At 34.6% G+C, this 22,266-nt stretch overlaps 1 protein-coding gene across 1 annotated transcript in view; it reads right to left on the reverse strand.

Moving 5' to 3' along the window:
• The window catches only part of LOC149782387 (uncharacterized), a 184,813-nt gene that overhangs the window by 92,754 nt on the left and 69,793 nt on the right, over nt 1–22,266 (reverse strand). Inside the window, exon 5 of the mRNA XM_089935125.1 lies at nt 4,576–4,599. Within this exon, the coding sequence (XP_089791251.1) occupies nt 4,576–4,599 (24 nt within the window). The remainder of the gene's footprint in view (nt 1–4,575; nt 4,600–22,266) is intronic.

Below are 22,266 nucleotides of genomic sequence, written 5' to 3' on the forward strand. Positions count from 1 at the left end.
GTATTTCCTATTATTCAGAACAAAAGATAAATTTTAGTGCCTCCTTAGGTGCTGAAAATTTGCAACAATTATAGCTGCCAAGATTAAAAGCAAACAAGAAGCCTGAACTGTTTTGAAAACAAATGTATCATAGCCCAGTTGAGGAAGCCTGCCATTGCATGAAATTATGACAAATAGCGTGAAGTTTATGTAGATCAGTACACATGCATTTGGATGCAAATAAATTTGTACATGTAATCAATGTAAATAATGTTTTATTTTTATTTTGGGATATTCATATAATCCTGTACTGATCACCAAAGTTGACGACGCTAGTGTCATGCTTTAAACTTTCACTAATTGTGTTCACAATTCAGCAATTTTTATCCCTCTTTTCACTGATTGCGAGTCTGGTGGGTTGGCAGCTCTGTCGGGGCTTTATTAACCAGGCATATGGTCATGCTACATATGCAAATTGCTGACCAAAACTGACATAGCAGCATTCTAAAATTCTAGTTCAATCAAGTCATTTTCAATAGAGAAAATCATTACATACATGTATTTAAGTAGGTAAAACTGTCGTTTGTCTTCAGTTTTATGTCAAGATGTCATAACAGTCAGCAATGCATCTCAGGATTGAACAGGATAAATTTAGTCTGATCAATGAATATCAATCTGTACTAAAACAATGAAGAAACCAGGGAAAGACGTAACATAGGAACATCTATTGTGCAGTGATACATGTGAGAAACTAAAACCATTTGTAATCAGCAGGGCTTAGAAACACTGGTGCTTTAAGGACATAATTATTACAAATTTCCCAGTGGCATAAGTGGACAATTGCCAATGATTACACCGATATTCATTAAATGGATAAACAATGTAAATAGAGTCAGCAGAGTGACGAATCTTTATGTTCTCTGACATGTTATATCACAATGACCTGATACACGTCTGATTGACATGACTTAAAAATTCCTACATCATAAGCATCCTCTATTTTATTTATAGTTATCATTTACATTCCTTAATGCATATATTTACTAGTACATACTAGTAAAAGCACGAGACCATAATTCAAAAGATTTTAATAACCACTCTACTGTGGAAAAAAGAAAAGAAAAAGAGACAGAATTTTGCAAAATATACTTTCAGTATCATATGACATTCAGTATTATTGCAGTCTCTGCAGTGAAAAGAATGACAACAATAGACCTCAAACATTGTACAACAAAACTGCATTCATATTTGACTGATGTGAAACAATATTGCACAAGTTTTGATAACTATACCATGCACGAACGAGCATGGCCATATCAGGTCAAGTGTTTGGGGGTGGAGGTCCACAATTTCAAAAGGGCCAAAACTTTCCTCATTAATGCACCAAACGCAAAAGTCTATGTGTCTATTTTATTCAAAGGATGCATGATACCCAATAAAGGTGTGCAAAATAGGCAATTTGAACTTGAGATTTGTATGATTGAAAGGGAATAATGCCATCCATTTTTTTTTGCTTCAAAAATATGTATCTTGTGATGAATGAAACAACAAATATATCCCCTTCGGAATAACAATTTAGCCCAATCAATTAATTAGCCAGTCCTTTGCAGTACATGTGTCTAGTTAAAATTGAACAAGCCTGTATATTCAGCCTCGTGACTGCATCATTACATGATTTGTCCGTTCAGAATATGTTCATTTTTTTGTTGATTTTCTTTCAGTGTGTAAACATTAGAAGATTACATTTCAAGATAAATTTACAATGTTTAAGAAAAGATCAATACGGTGTGCTTCTTGTCAAGCCAGTGCATACGTTTGTTCAGATTTATTTCAGTCGTGTAAAAGGGAAAATATAAGTCAATTAATCTTTGCTAAATGTACAGAATAGAAAATACCTTTTTCTTTTTATTTTGTTATTGTCCCAATTTATTTGACATATATTAAGATCGCCTGATTCTTAATTTGATATCTGATTGTAAATAGCGCATGGCATTACAGTCTTTCTGTGGGTGGTTATCATTTATTGACTATTCAAATATCAATCAGTAAAACGTCTGTTGTTAATGATTGCACCATAGTATGATGGGCATCTGTCAAGTGGAACATGCCAGGTCATTTGTGTGATAGCAATACACCTTTCCCAAGCTGAATTTGACATCATCTTCTGATGCTAACATCTTATTACAGCGCATACAAAGGTCACTGTCTTGATGTTTGCTGAACATCCACTGAAGTCTTTATTAGGGAGAGAACATTTAAGCATCAACAAGGGGTGAGTAAATGCATGAACACTATTGTCTTATTCTGACATGCGGTATAAAAAGGACACTATGCCATTCCTTGCTGTACATGAAACAAAATTATGTTGTGATGAATGAACGAAAACAATACATAGTCAGAAATAATAATTTAGTCCCATTAAAATTAAATGGAAAGTCCCTTACTGAACACGTGCATTCAGAATTGAACTAACTGATAGTTGTGCAATATATGTTCAATCTTGCAACTCGGCTATTACCAATTAAGAACTATGCACGTGGTTAGCATTTAAGTACAAATTTATTGTTTTCTAATTGTGTTTGTGTTTTTAAATAAAAGCTGCTGCTATCTGGAATTTATTTATCCATGCTACAAAGGATTACTTTCCATAACAATAGGAAAAATAGATGTATAATGTACAAGAAAAGCTCAACTAGCTGATCGTCTTGCCAAGTTAGCATGTAAGTTGTTTAAATGTATGAAGTATGCAAGACATATAAAAATAAATACTACTAACAAGTTATCTAAATAGAATCAAAATAATGATCGATCAGTGCTGTAATGGTATTTAACTGTTAATCATTCATGAAATCTTGGTCTTTGCGTTGGTTGGTTTTCATTGATTAGCTGTTCCAATGTCAGTCAATAATGTCGATGAACTACTCCATGGTGGATATGCCATCAGCGTTCCAGCCAAGGAACAGTGATGATTTAGTATTTTATTGATCCATTGTGGAGCATTATGTGTGGGGTTCCTAAACTTTAAGGACGTTGTACTGTACCAGGTGTTTGAGATAAAAGACAAAACAATAGAAAAGATTTAAACGGATAGCTTGCAATATCTTGGCAACAATGCCAATGCACCAGCGAAGATATGTATATGCAACGGTTATAATACAAATGTTGGTAGCTTTGATGGAGGCTTAATGAACAATATATCTTTATTATTCATAACAAAATAGATCACTTATGCTGCTAACAGTTAAACTGATTGTCTAGAATAGTCTACTGTTAAATCTAACTTTCCATGAATTCTTTATGGTTTGGTTGAATTTGCTGCCTGATTCAAGATTGTCTGATTTTGGAAATTATTCTGACATATGTGGTCATTTTCAACATTTGCCATGAAAAAGCGTATAGGCAATATAGCCACATCATTTTATGCCGCGTTTATTACAATACAGCTAAATATATTCATACAGTTAGGCATGAAATAACACTTGTTACTTTTTCATTTAATACGCATTTGGAAGTAAAGCAATTGCCCTTATGGGTGGAACAAAAATAACAAACGATATAGCTTGCTGACATGAATGCTTCACTTAAATGTAATTGGTACATCATTTTAAGTTGCTCATACTCTGCATAAGAAATTAAATGTAAGGCTGTACAAGTACAGTATAAATGAATGTAACATTAATTCATGCTTCACCTACATTTTTGTTTTATAAGTACAAGTCATTTACATGAGCGATAAGCCTTTATCAGATGAGCATAGGTGCATGGGCATTGTCATTTTCTGCTCAACAGTTTGCTGTGAGACAGGGTCAAGTTCAAGGCCTAATGCAAAATATCACTATCAACTGTATATATGATACTATGATTTTTTTCTCAATAAAAACTGAAATCCAGATTAACTGACTAAACTGACTTCTGTATTCAAAACATGTTTTTAAATTTAACAAAATTGAATGACCTAAATATCTACGGTCCACAAAGACCATTCTGGATGTTCGAGCAGCACTATTGTCATTTAGGACCAACTAGACCATGGGATAAAAGTGTGTGCAAAGTTTCATGGCAATCCTTCAAGTAGGTACGAGGAGTGGTAGCACCAGACTTGTGCCAATGGACAAAAGATCGTAACATAAGCTCTTCTGGTCTATGGCAAGACATATTTCATTGTATTTGTTTTTAAAGTGTGCTATCTGTCTAAGATTTTTGAATAAAATTGATATTGAATGAACACCTGCCGTACATTTGATAATGGTTCAAGAATTATCCAAACATGTTAAAATTAGGGAGTGTTTTCTATAAATGCCAGATGGTATAACTATGTTTACAAATGATTTAGTTTTTCTGAAATATTTATGCCTTCAGTTTTGACCAATAGGAAGTGTGTACTCGATGTAGAAAAGACAGCGTGAATCCCGATTATTTCTAAGAATTTCAGCAAACAATAATAAAGCAATTTCAACATAAAATAAATAATCAAAATCTCTACTTGATTACAAATGAGTCTTGGACACTGATCAGACTCTTTGATACTCTGTGGAAATCTGTAAAGTTGCATGCATCAAAGAGGGAAAGAGAAAGATAATGAATTAATTAACTTACTGCTGTTTGTTGTCTGATCAGAAACTGAAAATATAAAAAAGTAATTCATATTAGTATGCAATACAAATATTTGCTTGCAATGTCTGTTGTGAACATAGAACAAACATTTAACGGCATGCATTAATATTAGCGTTGTTCAATAGTTCTGTTCATGAATGAATTAGTTGAGCATGATGTGGGGACAGGGAAAATCATATTATTGATAAAGTAACCTTTCCTTCAAGTTTGTTAACATCTCTATCTCTCTTTTTATTTGCATTCCTTTCCAGCCATATATTGGGGCCCTGATTGGTCTAAATCATTATCCGTTACGGACCACTGCCAACTCACCCCTGTCTGCCTGGGTTTGTGTCTTGGGTTCGGCCAATGTGGGTATGTGAGAAAGCTTGCCAGTAGAGCTTCTCGTGGGTCGGTTGTTCTTTCCTGGGTTTTCCTGGGTTCTTCCTCCACCATTTATGATGGCCGCCATGTATAGCCTATCTTGTGCTGATGAATGGCATTAAATCCTACAACAACAACAGCCATTGATTATTTCTTATTTATGGCTGGGTATTTTTCATGCAAATATATAGACTTTGTCTAGTGAGCTTTGTTCTTTTTTGATCATTTGTCAGGTACTCGCTTATACGGCACAAAATGTCATCTATTCATTCACCTGCCATCAATGTGGCAAACAATATGTAGGTGACACTTAATGGGAACTCCAAGGGAAAATATAAGAACACTTGAGGATTATCCATAACCACAGAGATTCCCCAGTGTATAAACATTTTTTCCAATCCGACCAAAATATAAACTGTGTTCTGTATATGATACTAGAAGTTATCTTACTTTGTCTACAGCTCTCTAGTAAAACCATTGTTCGAAAAGATAGAGAATTATTTTGTGAACACCAATTATGTTTTCTACAGCCAGTAGGAATCATCATCTCTGTTTAAATAGGAGTCCAGGCATTTTTAACTTAATTTATTATTCTTCCTTCCATGAAAACTTGGACCTTCTGACTCTACAGTCAAATTGCTGGAATTTTAAACTCTTTTGAGGAATATCTTTAATCTGTTCACTGCATTTTCTTTTCATTGATTACATTATGAACCATAATAAAACTGCCCTGCTACATATCAACATGGATTACCGATGTATGTTTTGTTGTGCTTCATCAATTAAACATCACCAATCATTGGCAAACACGAGTCTGGCAGTCTTATCTTTAGCATTAAAAATGCAATATGTAAAAATTCTACAATATAGAAAACAGTGGTTGTATATTTTTCTTTAATTATGTTTTATCCACGGTTTTAGCCAAATCTCAGTTGCAAGACAGACAAAGGTTTCATATGACACCTGTAGTAAAGGTCACACAAGTCATGTAGACATTCAACCCCTACTATTACAGTAACGGTTGTCATTTTATAGAATTTGATTCAACATACCTGTAGGTGGCAAGTATTCACTTCATTTGGATTCTTATACATCCACTTTCTTTACAAAGGTCATTACTTAGATGCCCCGACACGTGCATATAGCAAAATCAATGTTCAAGTACATATACATTTTTGGACCGAATGAACCTGAAGGTGTGATTCAGTACAATCCGAGCTGTATGTTGTGCACTGTGATGTCACAATGAAAGCTAAGCATACTGAAAAACAATTTCAAACTACCCAATATTGTGATCATTCCACTGGAAGTATCGTTTCCACATCCATTCAGTCGTCATATTCCTTAATCAGTAAATATGTTGTTTTTTTTTTACTTAAAGTTTTTTTTTCTTTGGTAGGTTTAATAATTATGTCTGGATGAGACAAGAGTAACTACGCATCAGTCTATCTTTAACTATTTGAGAATAATACCCATACCCACAAGATAAAAAAAAATAAGCATAATACAGTTACCATTGAATAGTCTTTGCAGACCAGATATTTGGCATCAATTACAGAAAGCAACCTTTCTATTTACATCACTGGAATCTGCATACACCAGAGAATCACCCCATTTAGCATTGCTGAGAAAACTATTGCAATAAATGAAGAGTACCTGAACGTCATTCATTCGATAGAAACATCAACTGTACTTCCAGTGTTAAGTATGGTCTGTGAACATGAATTTTCATAAAAGGCTGCGGTACATACATCCTTAATGAACTTTTAAGAAGACTGTCATCCAATGATGTGGTCAGAAATTTGAAAGGAAATCAAATGATACATCTGTATCAACAAAACAAAGGAAATGTTTTCACCCAAATGATGAACGTTGAGTAGAAATTGTCATACTGCAAACGTTGCATCATTACAATTGGTTAAAAGACCACTATAAATAAGTTTTGTTATTAAACACTGTGTGAAAATGTATAGCAAATTGTACATATAAATATATGGTTTGATGCCACCACCTAAACTAGTGTTGTTGGTCACTCAGGTCGTCAGAGGCCACGCAAACCAAAATGCATGCTTACCACAAGCTTGAGACACGCTTGCGATGAGCTAATTGAAGGTGCACAAGATAGTAAGGGTGCTCGCAAAAGTTTGCAAAAGGAATATTTCAAGTCTGCAAGCTTGCTGCAAACTTGATAGCTTGCAGCAAGCTCGCAAAATTTAATATTCAAGCTTGCAAAATAACGTTGTCCAAGTCTGCAATCTTGCAAAATCTAAACTTCATGCTTGCAGAAGGAACATTTCCAAGCCGACAAGCCTGGACAATCTAAAATTCAAGCTTGCAAAATGATTTTTTCTCGTTAAGTCTGCAAGACTGCAAAATCTAAAATTCTACATAAGCTTGCACGCAAGATTGCAGTATAATAGAATCAGTCATGAAAGTTGAAAGTTGGCAGCTAGATATAGCTTCTGGATGATATCATGCAGTACCTGTTGATATGTTGGATATACCTTTTGACTGTATATCATGTGCAGTAAGCAACAACTCAAATTTAAATGTTATTTTGTTTTTAATTCATTGCATCTGATCATGAACTCTAGTGAATTATATGCATATATATTTTCAATTCTTGCAGAAATGTTAAACAATTGTACTTAACTGCTACATACATAAAATGTTTTATTCCAACATTTCTCTATCTGAACTTAAATATGAACATTGTTAATATATATTTCAAATTAAACTGATTTCTTGTCCTTATTTAATATAAAATGTAATTTATTTCTACAAATATCTTTTTCCAATTTAATGATACATCTTCTTTACAATATCAGCCAGGTTAGATAAACAATTGAGCTTTTTACATATAAAATAAATTATCTAAGTGATTGTACACTGAACTGGCTAATATGTCAGTGAATGACATGGATTACAGTGATACAATAACTATTGGTTTTTTTAATCGTTTTATGTTCCTAAAAATACAAATATTTCAATCCACAGGTAAAACAGTTTTAAACTATACAAAACCTTGTCGTTACAAATTCACATAACCAGTATATTATCAAAGTCATCCCATACAATGTTTACTATCGAACTAGTTAAATCACTTTCCATAGTATTATGTCTGAGTATGATACAGTTCTTATCTTTTGAAACAAATAATTAAAGAAAACCAGACCAACTATGTTTTCAAGAGGTATTGCTACAAAATGATCAGACAATTTCCCAGTATGAATGTGAATCAAGCATGCATGAACCAATGTGGTTTCATCTCCAAATGCACATTTTTCATCTTTTGTGAACGTATTTACAATTAAAGGAGTGCATCTGCATCTCATTCATCAAGCAGCAGCACAGTGGATAAACTTTAACGTAGAACATATATGGAAGACTGAATAAAGAATTCCATTTAGTAACATTCTCTAAAGTATATAGTAATTGCTGATTGCATAGTTATTTACAGACTAACTTAATACATCAAGATACTTGTAAATGCTATTTACCGACTGCACCATGAAATATAGTTTTAGGAACTCTTGTAATATTAACTTCAGGATTTAAGTTTTTGAAAGAAGTATTATATATTTGTTTCAATGACGATCTGCTGCCAGAAGAAGAAAAAAATAATTGTCAGTTATTTACTTTTTAAATAAAAATTTTAAAGCATGTACAATATTTGTTCTTCTTTGAGAGAGAGATGCATCCCTTTTTGCCAACATTCTTTAACAAATTGAGCTTTGTGAATTTTGTTCTTTAAAAAGAAATGAAATCAAACCATGGAAGAGGAAATGTGGTTTTCCGCGACAGAGATTCGGTATCGAGTCATTAAAGGCGGTTGCCTCCCCTATTTATAGTCAACAGACTGGTTTCCAAACTCTAAATATACACACATCATATTTGAGTCGCAAGAACACAAAACAATCATTGTAGCCTCACGTTAAAAAACTAGGTGTAATTTTCAAGTTGATCCGTCACAATTGAACACGTTAATTCTGTACATTTCACTTCCCGCTGAAGGAATATTTGTGCAACAACTGATCCTATAACCCGATATTCTAAAGTCACGGAGTTATCATGTTGGCGAGTACATTCAAGAGTGTGTTATTTTGCCAGTTTTTGGGGACTGTAGATTGGCGGTAGCGTTCTGTTTCTCTTTTACGATTTAAATACGTCAAAAAATGCCTTTGTAATGTTGTTTCAGCCAGTGACTGAGACGAGCACTATGATGATCATTATTATGTATTGCTGCGCTTGCCAAACTGCAGTAATCGATGCAGTGCTGTAAGTTATCGACAATAGGGTTATGGTACTATCAAATTAAACGCACCATTGTGAATCTCTTTTCCGTTATTCTTCGAGTCTTTTTTTTCCTCTCGGATATCAAATTCAACAACTGTTCAGAGGTTGTTACATTTAATTTTTTATATTCTCAAAGAAGATATCAGTAATTTTATTTAAAAATGTCTTAAGGTATCTAATCAGTTTCATCATATTTCTTTTTTTGTTGTTGTTTAAAGCTCTTAAGTGTCATTCGTTTGACATGTGCCTTTCAAAATGGATGGTAAAACTAAAATGTAGGAGCTCATTAAAAGAATAAGATTTACTGATATTTTTCGGACTGGAAAAATGATTTTGGAACTACAAATGAAATGCTAATGCCAACGAGGGAAATACTCCGAATGTTTGCCTGGGTTACATAGTACATGTTGCAGTAATCCATTTCAGTGGATGATACCTGAATCACACCAGAAGTAGAGGAGGATGCATAATTTTATTCTGAGGGTTTGTTTAGAAGAGGTTATTCAGAGTAATTCAAATGGAAAACATTCTTGTTTTCACCTAATAGTTCATCATTTTGAAGATAAGAGAGGGAACCTAATCATTTGACACCAGCCTCCCCCAAATGGATTTATTAATGGAAGTAAATTTGTATAACATTTCTAAAGCCATACGGAACAAAAGTATAAAAGTTTTCTCACAGGGTTCATATTCTGTTAAATTTTAATCTGATTAAATATTAAATGATTTGGTGACTTCATTCTTTTCTTTCATTGTGACAGCAAGATCTCATGCCAATTATTGTTCACCATATATTAACATTTTCATTTTAATATTTAATATTACATACTTTTCGCACATCATGGGCTAGACAAATGGAAGCATGTGACCATGTATATAATAATTTGATCGATGCCATATCAGTTCTTCTGATGCAGCTAGCTAGGTCAGCTTTGTCCGCAAGCTTGTAATTAGTAAGCTTGCACAAGCTTGATGCAAGCTTACATGACAAGCTTGCGCAAGCTTGCCAAAAGCAAGTTTATCTATCACAAGTTTCCCTATTATTAGCTTGTGCAAGCAAGTAATAGTGAAGCTTGCAATTAGGCAGGCTTGCAGCGGTTTCAAATATATGTTTGCCGCAAGCTTGCATAACAAGCTTGCAGGAAGTCTGCAGCAACCTTAAAAATGAGCTTACGATTAGGTATGGGCATGGATGAATATGATCTCAGAAGAGAATCTCTGCTTCCATGGACGCATCTCGCAATAGGACCTTCAATGTATCAAAGCAGTATCCCTATGGAGATGAAGAAGATCTGCTGATGTTTCTATATACATGGATAAGGCATTTTTACTTGTATTGGCCACTGTCACCAGAAAGCTCTTAAGGGCAGTTGACTGCAGGTGGTCTGATAAAGATAAATGTATGGCAACCTAGCTTTCAACTCATAGGCCTCAATTGTCTTACCTCAAAGATAGGCATATAATTTCAAAGAAACACTCCTTAGTGATACTTCAGCATCGAAAGTCGGATGTTTCAAGGCCAGCCAGGACTGTGAACTCTACACCTAGAAGCAGAGATCAATGATATCAGGGTTTTGTGGGGTTGGGAAAGCCAATTCCAAATGCTGCCTAATAACTCCTGGTCCATGCAGGACCATTGAGAATGGTCTTGACAATGGTAAAATGTGGAGGCTGCGCCAGTTAGTCTTCCCAGACTGGAGAGAGCATTTGTATTCACTGAGTATGAAGGCTTGGGAAAAATATGTTGGAAGACGATGATAAACTTTATTAACCACTTTGCTGAAAGACAACATTTCTTCCTCGGCCAATTCCTAGGATAACATTTAGGAAGATGAAGATGCGGGAAGTGAAGGGTATCACTTCAGCCTGCTTTGCATCAAACACATGAGAGTCTAAATGGACTGACGAAATGTCTTTGTCTTGCTTTCACCCAAGTGAGGCAAGACGTTTTGGCACAGTGTCACTATTTTGGTGAGGATCTGGAGTAAAGGGAACTTCATCCTCTAGCTTCTCATGTGGAGGAAGGGTACTGTCCTAATAACATATTTGTCAGGAGAGCGAGAACACCTCTTGACCTTCCTATGTTGTCTGGAAAATAGTGACCCGCTTTCAATGTTCACTTTGTAACTAGGTGATATAGGTCTGTATATCTCAATATCAACCTCACTATTTGGAGGGCATGGGTCAAAAGTCCACAGCTGCATGAAACGAAATGAACAATCACTTCCCTTCATTGATTGACCCAACATCCCACTGGATTTAGGTTGGATAATAGGGTGGGATACCCATCCAATCTCCTAACTAGGTATGGTGCCTGAACACAGACTTACAGGCCCTAGCAGAATTCAATAAAAGGTGGGATGGGGGCAACATATCACTCTCCTTGTACTGAGTAGGCTCTAATGACTGTTAACTAGTACTCACAGACCAGTGACCCGTGGTTGGTGGCCAGTCACTTGACACTGACTAGTCAGGCAACTCTTATCTGTAGGAAACCCCTTTCTCAGACTTACAGACTTAGATCTTAACTCTCTTCTTTCTTAAATATCCATTCAGTCCTATTGTCACTAACAGGCTTGTGGTTCTAATCAGGTGCTGTCCCTGACTCATTTGGTTGGGGAGGGTGATTCATTATCAGGTCTGTAACAACAGAGAGGGTGCCTAACTTCACCCATGGCTCATTTTATTTTTCGTAAATACAAATAACTCAATTATATTCTTGGAAAAAACTATTAGCCTGGAATTATATTGAATTCAAATAAGGAAACCTTGGATAATATTACTGTGATTCAACAAAAGACTAAGAGGAGACCATTACAGTTCAGGACACTGATGTATTAGTACATTAGACACCATAGGCCACAAAGGGCACATATACACCTTCACCATTCGACATTATTTATTCAGATCTTTATTCAAAAGGACCTGCAATATTAATTCTAGGATAAATTGGGATTTAATTCTCAAGTCTATTAGTTCGTTCACATAAACCATGGCATATAATAACCCCACAAACAAACAATTCAATTAAAATATAATATCACAACAATAGGTTCTATTACAATTGTTGTATGATGCTTCTTTTTATAATTAATACACATCACAATATGTTTTGCTGGGAAAATGTCTGCGTTTTTGGAAGGATGGCAGAATATTCAGCTAATGCTTGGATTCTGAATAATTATCAAAGATATGAACTAGAATTATATCAGTGGTCTGTACTGTCATAATTAACAAATCAAATTTATTTCTCTTTTAGTGAAGAAAGAAACTGCTCCAATTAATAAATTTCTTACAAAAAGTATTATTCACAAAGTAAATTCCATGCCTGGTGATTATTTTTCAAACAATTTAATTTGACCTAAATGAAACGGATCTGCCAGACTTATGTTGAATTACACTGAAAAATGCACTTCAAAATGTAAACTTTAAAACAGCTGTCAGGGCCATATTTTGTGCAAAAAAATGCATGTAATTTCTTCAGTATCTGTTGATTTGATGATGACCACTACTCTGTTCTGGCAGCTCAAAAGTACAGAAAATATCTGCATTTTAAGTGGTTTAGGGATATGTATCCTGCCTTACAAATGTTTTTGGTTAATGCGCGTGTTTTCACGAAGCTGGCACCATTGTGATGAAAAGGTTTCACAAATGTGGCTTACATTGATGATAGTTTGTTTGGGATTCTTGTGAACAGCGTAAGAAGACGTTCAGGAAACAGCTTATACACTTAATATAATGGGATAAGCTAATTACCCTGAACGATTTGTGTTTGAACCCACTCCAAAAAGAACATGTGGGATTATTACTGGCCTCTGCCAAATTGACTGTAAGACTAACTTGAGATAATGCAGGCAGTCCAGTTGCTATATGTTGTGACATATTGCCGAAACATAATATTGCTATGCACGAAATGACCTAACTTGTGAATACGTTAGCTGCTCATGAACCAGGTGTAGAGTATGCACCTTTGTATTATATATATTTAGAACATTATATAGATAAACATTTACAGATATACCAGGCTGATTTTGATGCCTATTTATCACATTTGGGCAATATAAATGTATATGTTGTGGATGTTTAATGTTCATTCTAATTATAAACCAGTCTCACATGGAAACCAAAAGTTGTTTTGAACAGTGAAAGTTCACTTGTTGAATTGGGGGAGGGGGGCGGAAGCTAGGGGTGAAACGTATTCATCGATCTATATGGATAAATTTGCTGTAACGATACACATATCAATACAAGAGATGGATAATCATACAAAACGATCTTTGCCACCAGCATATTATTTTAGTTTTCAGCAGTCATGAATTATTAGTTTGTCTTATTATTCTTTAAATATTGAATTCATCGGAAACATCATTTTGCAGTCCTTGGCAGTAACTTTCATTAGTAAAAACGAAAAAAAGACTATTGAGATGCTAACTCAATGTCTGCAAATTACACAATTAAACAAGACATACCAAAGTCGCAGTTTGATTCCAATTTTATGAACCTGTTAGTGATTGAGGGATCATATGAGATGGAATTATTCAAGTGATCATTCTTTAGTGCATGATCAACCTTGATGCCTTTGTGAACAACACTAGGGTGGGATATGCTTGAAGATAATTAATGTGCATATAGGTGGGCATGTGATCCCTCATGCTGTTACAGATTCTTAAAATCCCAATCAAATGCGACTTTGGTAAGTCTTGTTTTATTGTGAAATGTTATTTCAACTGTAAGGGCCTAGGGATCCCAAGAGCTTTCAGAGTTTATGCATGCAAGCCGAACAATGAAAAAATAAAGTAAAATGTATATTTGTAATACTAGTTAAAACTATAAAGAACAATATATAAGCATCTAAGATTGAATAGATTCAAAGTTTTTAATTTTTTTATATATAGCTGGGATTTCCCAACCACAGCCCTTTTAAAATACAGGTTTATGAAAGAACTTGCGGAAAGTACAATAATTACTCCATCTTAATAATATTATGCAAAGACAGTTTCATTTTGGCTGCAGTAGTGCTTGATGCAGCTCTAGTGTTGTGGGCCCTAACATTGATGTATCAATCATTGCCTCCTTCATAACATTCTTGAACAATCTAGCTATGGTGCTTTTAGCAACAGCTCTAAACGGAGGTTGTTTGGTTATCACTAATTTTGTCTCATTTCCCCGAAGGGAAAGTTCTACTGATGTATTCTTGTAAGGTTTCAACTATATATAGTCTTTTATCATGCTACGCAGAAAAAGTCATTTGTGATAGATGATGCCTAGGTTTACTTCAAAAGGTCCCTAATTCTGACAACTATATCAGAACACATAGTAATATCATCAATATGTATGACATGCAAAGTTTGGCACCTCTGGCCACTAAGTAAGACAAACATGATCACTAGTTTCTAAGTCACTTGTTTCAAAGAAATGTTCCCCAAGGGAAACTATTTTGCCTGACACTGAAGCACAGTTCTCACATCCCAGGTTGTGCCATATCTTGGCAAACATGGCCTAGGTAGAAAAACACTCTCCAAAATCTTTTTGTTATGAGCACATCATTACCTTAGTCCGAGGTCAACATTACTACTCAATTAAACTAAACTAGATATAGCAGACCTGGCAGTGTTGATGGAGGTGTGTCATAAACCAGAGTCAAACAGCTCTGTCAGGAAAGCCAGGACCAAATTTACAGGTGGATGAAGGGGAACAATATGTTTCCTAACTGAAACGTGCAATCCTTTCTGGAGATTTGTCCAATATTATTCCCTTGTAGATTCTCTCCATGAGTCGAATATGACACTGGCAGCTTGTCCTGATATGCCTTTACGGAACAAGGCTTTCCTGGTAAGCGAAACACAGCTAGCAGGGTTTTCCGCAGCTGATGTTCCTTGAGTGGATCCTGAGGAAAGGTCAGCAGGAAGCGATTCCTGTGAAAGAATGTCCGATTGCTGAACAATTTGTCACAAAAGGCATGAAAACCAGGGTTTTGTTGTCCACAACTGTGCTACAAGAACCAATTCTGCACAGTCCTCTACTATCTTCTGAAGAACACGTCCCACCAGGCTGACAGGTTGGACGTGGGAACATATATAACATTAGGTCTGACCACGTCGCAGAGAAAGCATCAATGGACTATGCATGTGGGTTTGGTCTATATCATACGGATTTGTGAATTTGATGATTCATTCTAGAGGTAAACATATCAATATTAAACTGTCAAAATATTGCATGAATGTTTATTACAGATTGCTTTGTTTAACATCCACTCTGTATCGTCATTGAAATTCCAAGATAAATGATCTGCCTGTATGTACACTATTCCTCTCAGGAAGATGGCACGCACTCAATCAAATCTGTCTTTATATACACCAAAACCATATTTTACGGGCCATTTCATATATTATTCTCTTCTTACCTCTAGGTTTGTTAATGTAGGCAACAGCTACATTATTATCAATGACGATAATAAAGTGTAAGTCATAGTTATATCCACAGAGAGACTTTACTGTCAGGAAGCTGGCCTGCAATTCTAAAACATTTATGTGGCTCATTTTCTTATTACTACTCCAGCAACCACCAGTTCTATTACGTATGATTCATACCCTGACAGCATACCTGTTTTTGTTCTTTACATATCAAACTATGCCATAATACTAATTCCAGGGCACAATGTGACAATCAAATTAGGTTTAACAACCATTTATGTCATGCTTGAACAATCCCGATTTGTAAACAGTTGCATCGGTGGTTGCATTGTGGTTATTGCTTGTTCCAGATCAGGTTAAATTAGAACCACCAATCATGAATTAGTGTAGTTAATTCCCTGCATGACAAACTGGAAGTATTAGCAAAGCAACATAGAAACCTATCGCAAATGTCATTAATTGATATATAAAGTACTAAAACAAGGATGCTTTCAGTGTGTGAATCATACATAATTTCTATGAATTCGCACACTTGGAGAACAGTGATTCGCAAGTACCCCTTCCAATTAGTTGAAAGTCATACATATGAAAATGTGCTCAGTGAAGTGTACAATTATTATTTCTTGTCGCATGATTTGTTTGTCGGATAGAGAACTGTTTACACATCGGGATTTTTCAAGCATGACATGAATGGTTGTTAAACTTAATTTGATTGTCACATTGTGCAATGGAATTAGTATCACGGCATAGTTTGAATCTTTCATCAAAGATGTTTTACAAATGCCCGTTTAAATAAGGGCTACCTAGAAACCCAAAATGTCGGATTTTCGCAGTGGTTCACTTTGTTTTTGTTCGGCAAATACTGGCTGGTGTTAGTGATGATGACAATAATTCTGAAAGTTATGGAGTATATCAGATTACTGGAGCTGGGAAGGTGCTTATGGAGTGATGTTTAGCCCGAAAATGGTGTTAAACACGAGTCAGATGTACATGTTAGATGGACACAAATAGATGGCATGACGATCAATCTCCCTTTCGTCAGTATTTAGAAATTAAACGAAGAAAGGTCAGAATAATGGGCATATTTAACATCCAGACGATTTAAAAGTAGAATACAATTTTCAATGTTTTATCAATAAGTTAAGCCATGTGGATCATATGCAGAAAAACCATATATCCATATCAGGGTAGAGATAAACTGAATAAATAAGGATACAATAATGAAATTAAGAAGTAAATACATTTATCTGAATATCTATCTCTGCACAAGCAGACTATTACACCGAGGGACTAAAAACCATAATACAGCATTATGCAAAAGACAAGATATATGGCATGGCAGTCTGTAATCTACTGATGCAAGAAAGTAAGTTTATGTTAGTGAAAATTCCTATTTTGGAGCAGATGCATCCAAAAGATAATATATGTGAGCTGTGGAAAATTGTAAATAAAAGCCACAAAGATGAGTTCCCCAACATCTAGTTATGCTTGTGCCCCTTCAGAACGAAACACATACAAATATTCATACACAGAGAAGGAACAGAGTATGCTCATAACAAATAACAGATTAATACTTATACAAATAAAGGTGAATCTTTCGATTTCAAAAGAGCTCTCAAAAAGTGAAGCGGGAAGAAATAGAGACTGATATTAAAGTGTTTGGTAAATATTTGACCGCTTTCTCCCCCCTTCCTTCGTTTCTACTCTCCCCTTCTTTCGGTGACCAATGGTGAAGTCCCCCTTAAAATAAAATCTGCTTAACTTGTACATGTGGAACAAATTTGGAGTGTTTCATTTATGCAGAGATAATTAGCCAGTGAATATTTAATGAAGGTGCTGATGGAAAAATAAAATTAGGATAGAATCATCACGGGGGCTGATTTTAAACAATTAAAGTTTATTCTTATAATACGTTTTCAGGCTCTAATAAGCAGCAACAAAGAAAGAGTGGAAACAACAAGCCATACAAATTTTAACAAATAATTTATTTCCCTGGAAAAAAAAAGGAAAAATGAAAAACTGATAACCTACAGTTTTAGGAAATCAAATCCATAAATAATCCAAGACTAGTCCATGAATTAAATTTTAAAAGTCATAGTAATGAGTTTAAGTTTGAGTATAGACCCAAATTCCAAAATATAAGGCGATGACGCATACTGTAGCCTTTATAGCACATATGTGTCAACAGTTCTTTGTTGATCCACAAACAATATCTCGGTGTTTGACATTCCGAATAAAATTTCAAGAAATTTCATTGTACAAGAATTCTGTATGAGCGCTCAAATATTTCCAGGAAAAATAAGTAATAATTTAGAATCAAAACAATCTGAATGCATATTGAAATGTAACTACCAACTTATCACAAACAAACACTTCCAGAACGCCCAACTAACTGAATTCTATATAGACATTGGTATAAGGCCTGAATCATGCGTAAAACATATGACCGGATAAGGGTCAAGTGATCATTTTCCAGAACAGTGTAGAAGCTATTTAAATGTATAATTTCACGGATTCCAATACAGAAACGATGTCAATCTCTGTATTCCGCAATACAAATATTTAAAACATTTATTACCTGATTCTCAAAAAAAGCTCAGGAACTAGGTCGACAAAAAAGATTTCTGGAAAATATCAAATTCCTAATAAACAAAATAACATTACTTAGACATGTAAGGAAATTACAAATAAAAATATTTTAAAACTTACAGACAATTGAATTAAATCAAATATAAATTAAATCAAATATACATAACTTTATCACCTTGTGTAAAATCTTTAAAAAATGTAGAATAGGACAGTGTTGTGAATAGTTTTAGTTTTTCACTAACAAATACAAGTACATAAGGCCGCATCAGTCTTTCACATCTGCAGGAAGTACAATAAGATATAATTTGTTAGTATTCATCCTCATTCCCATGCCCACATTTTTTCGATATGAGATTTTGTTTGCATGATGAAATTGTTTTATTTATTCTGTTTTAAGATAGCATTGTAACGTTTTGCAAGTTTAAGTAATAAAGTAATACTGGTAATTCGATGTTTTCAAAGCATTCATGCAGTGCAAAGTAAAAGGCCTGGTGGCTAAATTAATTTAAATGGAGCCACAAATAAATGTCCTAAAATGTTGAACAAAACTCACTGTCAACGAACAGGTAGTCTGTTTGAAAGTATTTATATTTTCTTGTCATCAATGAGAAGTGCATATAACTATATGATAAAGATATGTATATATGTAATCTGCATACTGGAAATACAACAAGTATGTCAGCATACATAAAGGGGCACCATCTACTATCCAAAGATGGAAAGACTATGAAGTTCATATGTGTATCGACATGTATCATATCACAGGATGTTTATTGTGATGTAGATCATACAACCAAAGCTGAAACAGATGGTCACTGGGATCAAGAGGAAGATTATGTCTTCTTGGAATTGAAAGCCTGTCTCCTGACATATCTTTTTTCTGAGGCAGACCAGTCTACCAAATTAAGACATTCTCAGTAAGGCAGTGAATTTTTTTCCATAAGTTATACCAAGTTTCAGTAATGTGTAACTAAATATAATGTACTGCTGTTGTCAAGCTGGAAAAAATGCATTTAAAAGTATGTGACTCAAAACTGATGCAGCAACGGTAAACGTGTTCAACTTACAAGTTTGCAAAATATACTTACTAGACCTTAATTACATCCAGTATAGTTTTGCAAACTGCAATTCCAAACATTATGAAGCTCAATGGCGGTTTGCCATTTCTTAACTGCACCTAATCCTTAAATAAGTTAAATTTACCTGGTGAAAACAACCATGTTTCCCACCATGAGGCATATTCAAAATCAACACATTTTGTCCCATAAACATAACTGTTGCTCTTAAAACGTTTTTTCTTCTGATAAATAGGAATATTCTGTGTTATTCTTCTGTACTGACCAGATAAACATTTTATGAGCCTTATTGTCGCTTTTGTCCTGAAAATGTATAATCTGTTGGATGCGAATTTTATAAATTCAAATAAGCACCATCTTGATCATTCAGATGTTTTGTTTCACCAAATATGCAGTTTAAAGCATATGGGTACTTCTGTAATTTAAGTTCATCTTTTTCCTTGACAAACGCGACCAAATCTAATATGAAAATACATATTCAAAAATCAAACGTGGACAACCCTGTATCTCAATTTTCCACAAACAATAGTACATTCATTTCCTCAATTTGTGCTCTTATTCCAAAAGTAATTTCCTTAATCTGTGCTCTTACTCCAAAAGTCAATATTTTAGTTGCATTTATGCTAGACTTAATTATGGCAAAATCATAAGGGTTAGCAAGTCTGCTAAGGTGAAATGCTCATACGGTGTAGCTCACGTGCATTTTAGGAACCAAATGCATTGTGATGGGGGACGTAATCCATCCGCCTTTGCTCCTCAATGGAATAACACAATACTAACAAATCACCAGCTTACCTCGGCCGTCATGATGATGGCATCTTCACTGTGGAGCGGTTGACCAGCATTACTGATTGACATTTGAACGAAGCAATGAAAACCACCCATGGAAAGCCCAACACATCATGAGTGATTGACAATCCAGTACCATTTCACCAATCAGTGATCTTTATGTAAATCATATACGGAAAACAGAAATTAATTTTAATAGTGATGTATATTTTCTACCGATAGAAAACTTACACGCTGACTTAAGGAGATGCCCAACTTCTTGAGCTTCTGTTGAAACAGTGAAAATTGATCCCACTGTGTAAATATAATAAGTAATCATCCGAGGTATGGACAATCACATTCCAGATAGCAGCAGCTTATGTTTATTAATACAAAAATAGAGAAGAAAAGGGAAAAATATATGCTAGAGTAAAATTATTCCTAGATACAGAAAACATGTCAACAAATGAAGTTTGGGTGTTAGGTTTTTGTGAAATATAAATTGGCAACTTACAGTTTTGAGAAAAAAAGGTCAATATCACATATACTGCAGGCTGCATTGCATACATTCAGAATGAAAGTTTCACTTCGCAATTCCAGTGTGTGGTGTACAGTCATATCAACAGACTGGGAATAAATCCCACAACCACAGTTAACTTGCATTTGAGAAACAATAGATTTCTCGGAGTGAATAGTAAAACTTAAATAATCCACCAAATATACAGTGTCTTGCACATTGCATGCACAGTCAATAATGGTGTCTGCTTTCAATAAACTGTCATCAACATCCACCACGTATCAGTGGCCAAGCATGTGTAGGTAGGAAGTAATTTGGCTTTAATAGCTTTATGAAAACACCAGGAGAAAGAAGACGAACCACTGCAAACATGGCTAACCTGCCTACCCTAACAAGATTGTATGAGTAGTGAAGTTGAACTTTTTCCATAACGTTCCAGTTTTAAGTAATATGTAGCAAAATATAATGTTCTCTTGGAATACGTGATTTTAAAAAGTTCTGTATTTCAAACCGATGCATCGAAGGTAAATATATTTTTTCATCTGTAAAGTAAATACATACTTTATTTACATCTAGTACAGTTGTACAAGCTCCATATCCAAAACCCTATGCAGATCAATGACTCAACTTAGAGGGTGCCTTAAAGAATTCATGGAGTTCAACAAAAACAAAAGACCCAATCAATACTGATTCATCGCCAAATGTGGATATTTTTCAAATAAAAGTGATAATAACCCGCTTGTGACTTTTGTCATAGATTTTTAACTGAATTAGTTGATAGATGTGTACATTGTAATACTGAAAATACAATTAGACCTGCAATTAAACCATTGGTTATTCATACTTCTCAATCCACTCTAGGGAATAATGTTTTACTTAAGAGGTTTATGAGAACAGTGTTCTTTACGAAGCCATCATTTCCAAAGTACATATGTGTGCAAAATGTGTGCAAAATGTGCAACTAATTTGTTTAACTCTCTTCTGTAGTTACAATGTAATTACCAATTCTTCTAGAATTTACCGAGTATGAAGTTAATCATGTTGCTTGCCTTATCAAAGAAATAAGTGTCATACAATTCACCTTACCTTGCATTCAATTTGACACAAATACACACCCCTTCCTTGCTGAAACAATCTAAACCATGGCATCATGTGGAGCCATTTGTTTTGTTGATCACTGTTACTTGCAACAGACTAAAGTGTTATGAAATTCTGAAACAGTTATTTATCAGCACACAATCCCCATATGAACAATTTGCCAAATGAGGCATATCATGCTCTGTAAAGAATACAAGTCTGATATTGATACATCAGTGTTTCTGGCTTGTGGATTGCATTATTTCTGCACCATTGCAAAAGACACAAAATTAGCTACAATTCTGAGGGTATCTGTGTTGGCTAATACATGTACTTTCAGGAAATGTAATGATCAGCATGTTAAAGACAAGATTGAATTCATTAAACACGTTTTATCAACATCCATAATTTCATAATGCTGATATAATTTACAATATATGCTTTTTACTAACAGCACAAACATTTTCTTCCTTTTATTGTTGCTGTTAATATTGCCATACCTGAAAACCTCTCTCTGAAATCTCATAGGATCAAGGGGGTTTAACAAAATAAACTATACCTGACAAGATGTTTG

Source organism: Sinohyriopsis cumingii, chromosome 15 (assembly GCF_028554795.1).
Source record: "Sinohyriopsis cumingii isolate HCF-2022 chromosome 15, ASM2855479v2, whole genome shotgun sequence".
Lineage (NCBI taxonomy): Eukaryota > Metazoa > Mollusca > Bivalvia > Unionida > Unionidae > Sinohyriopsis > Sinohyriopsis cumingii.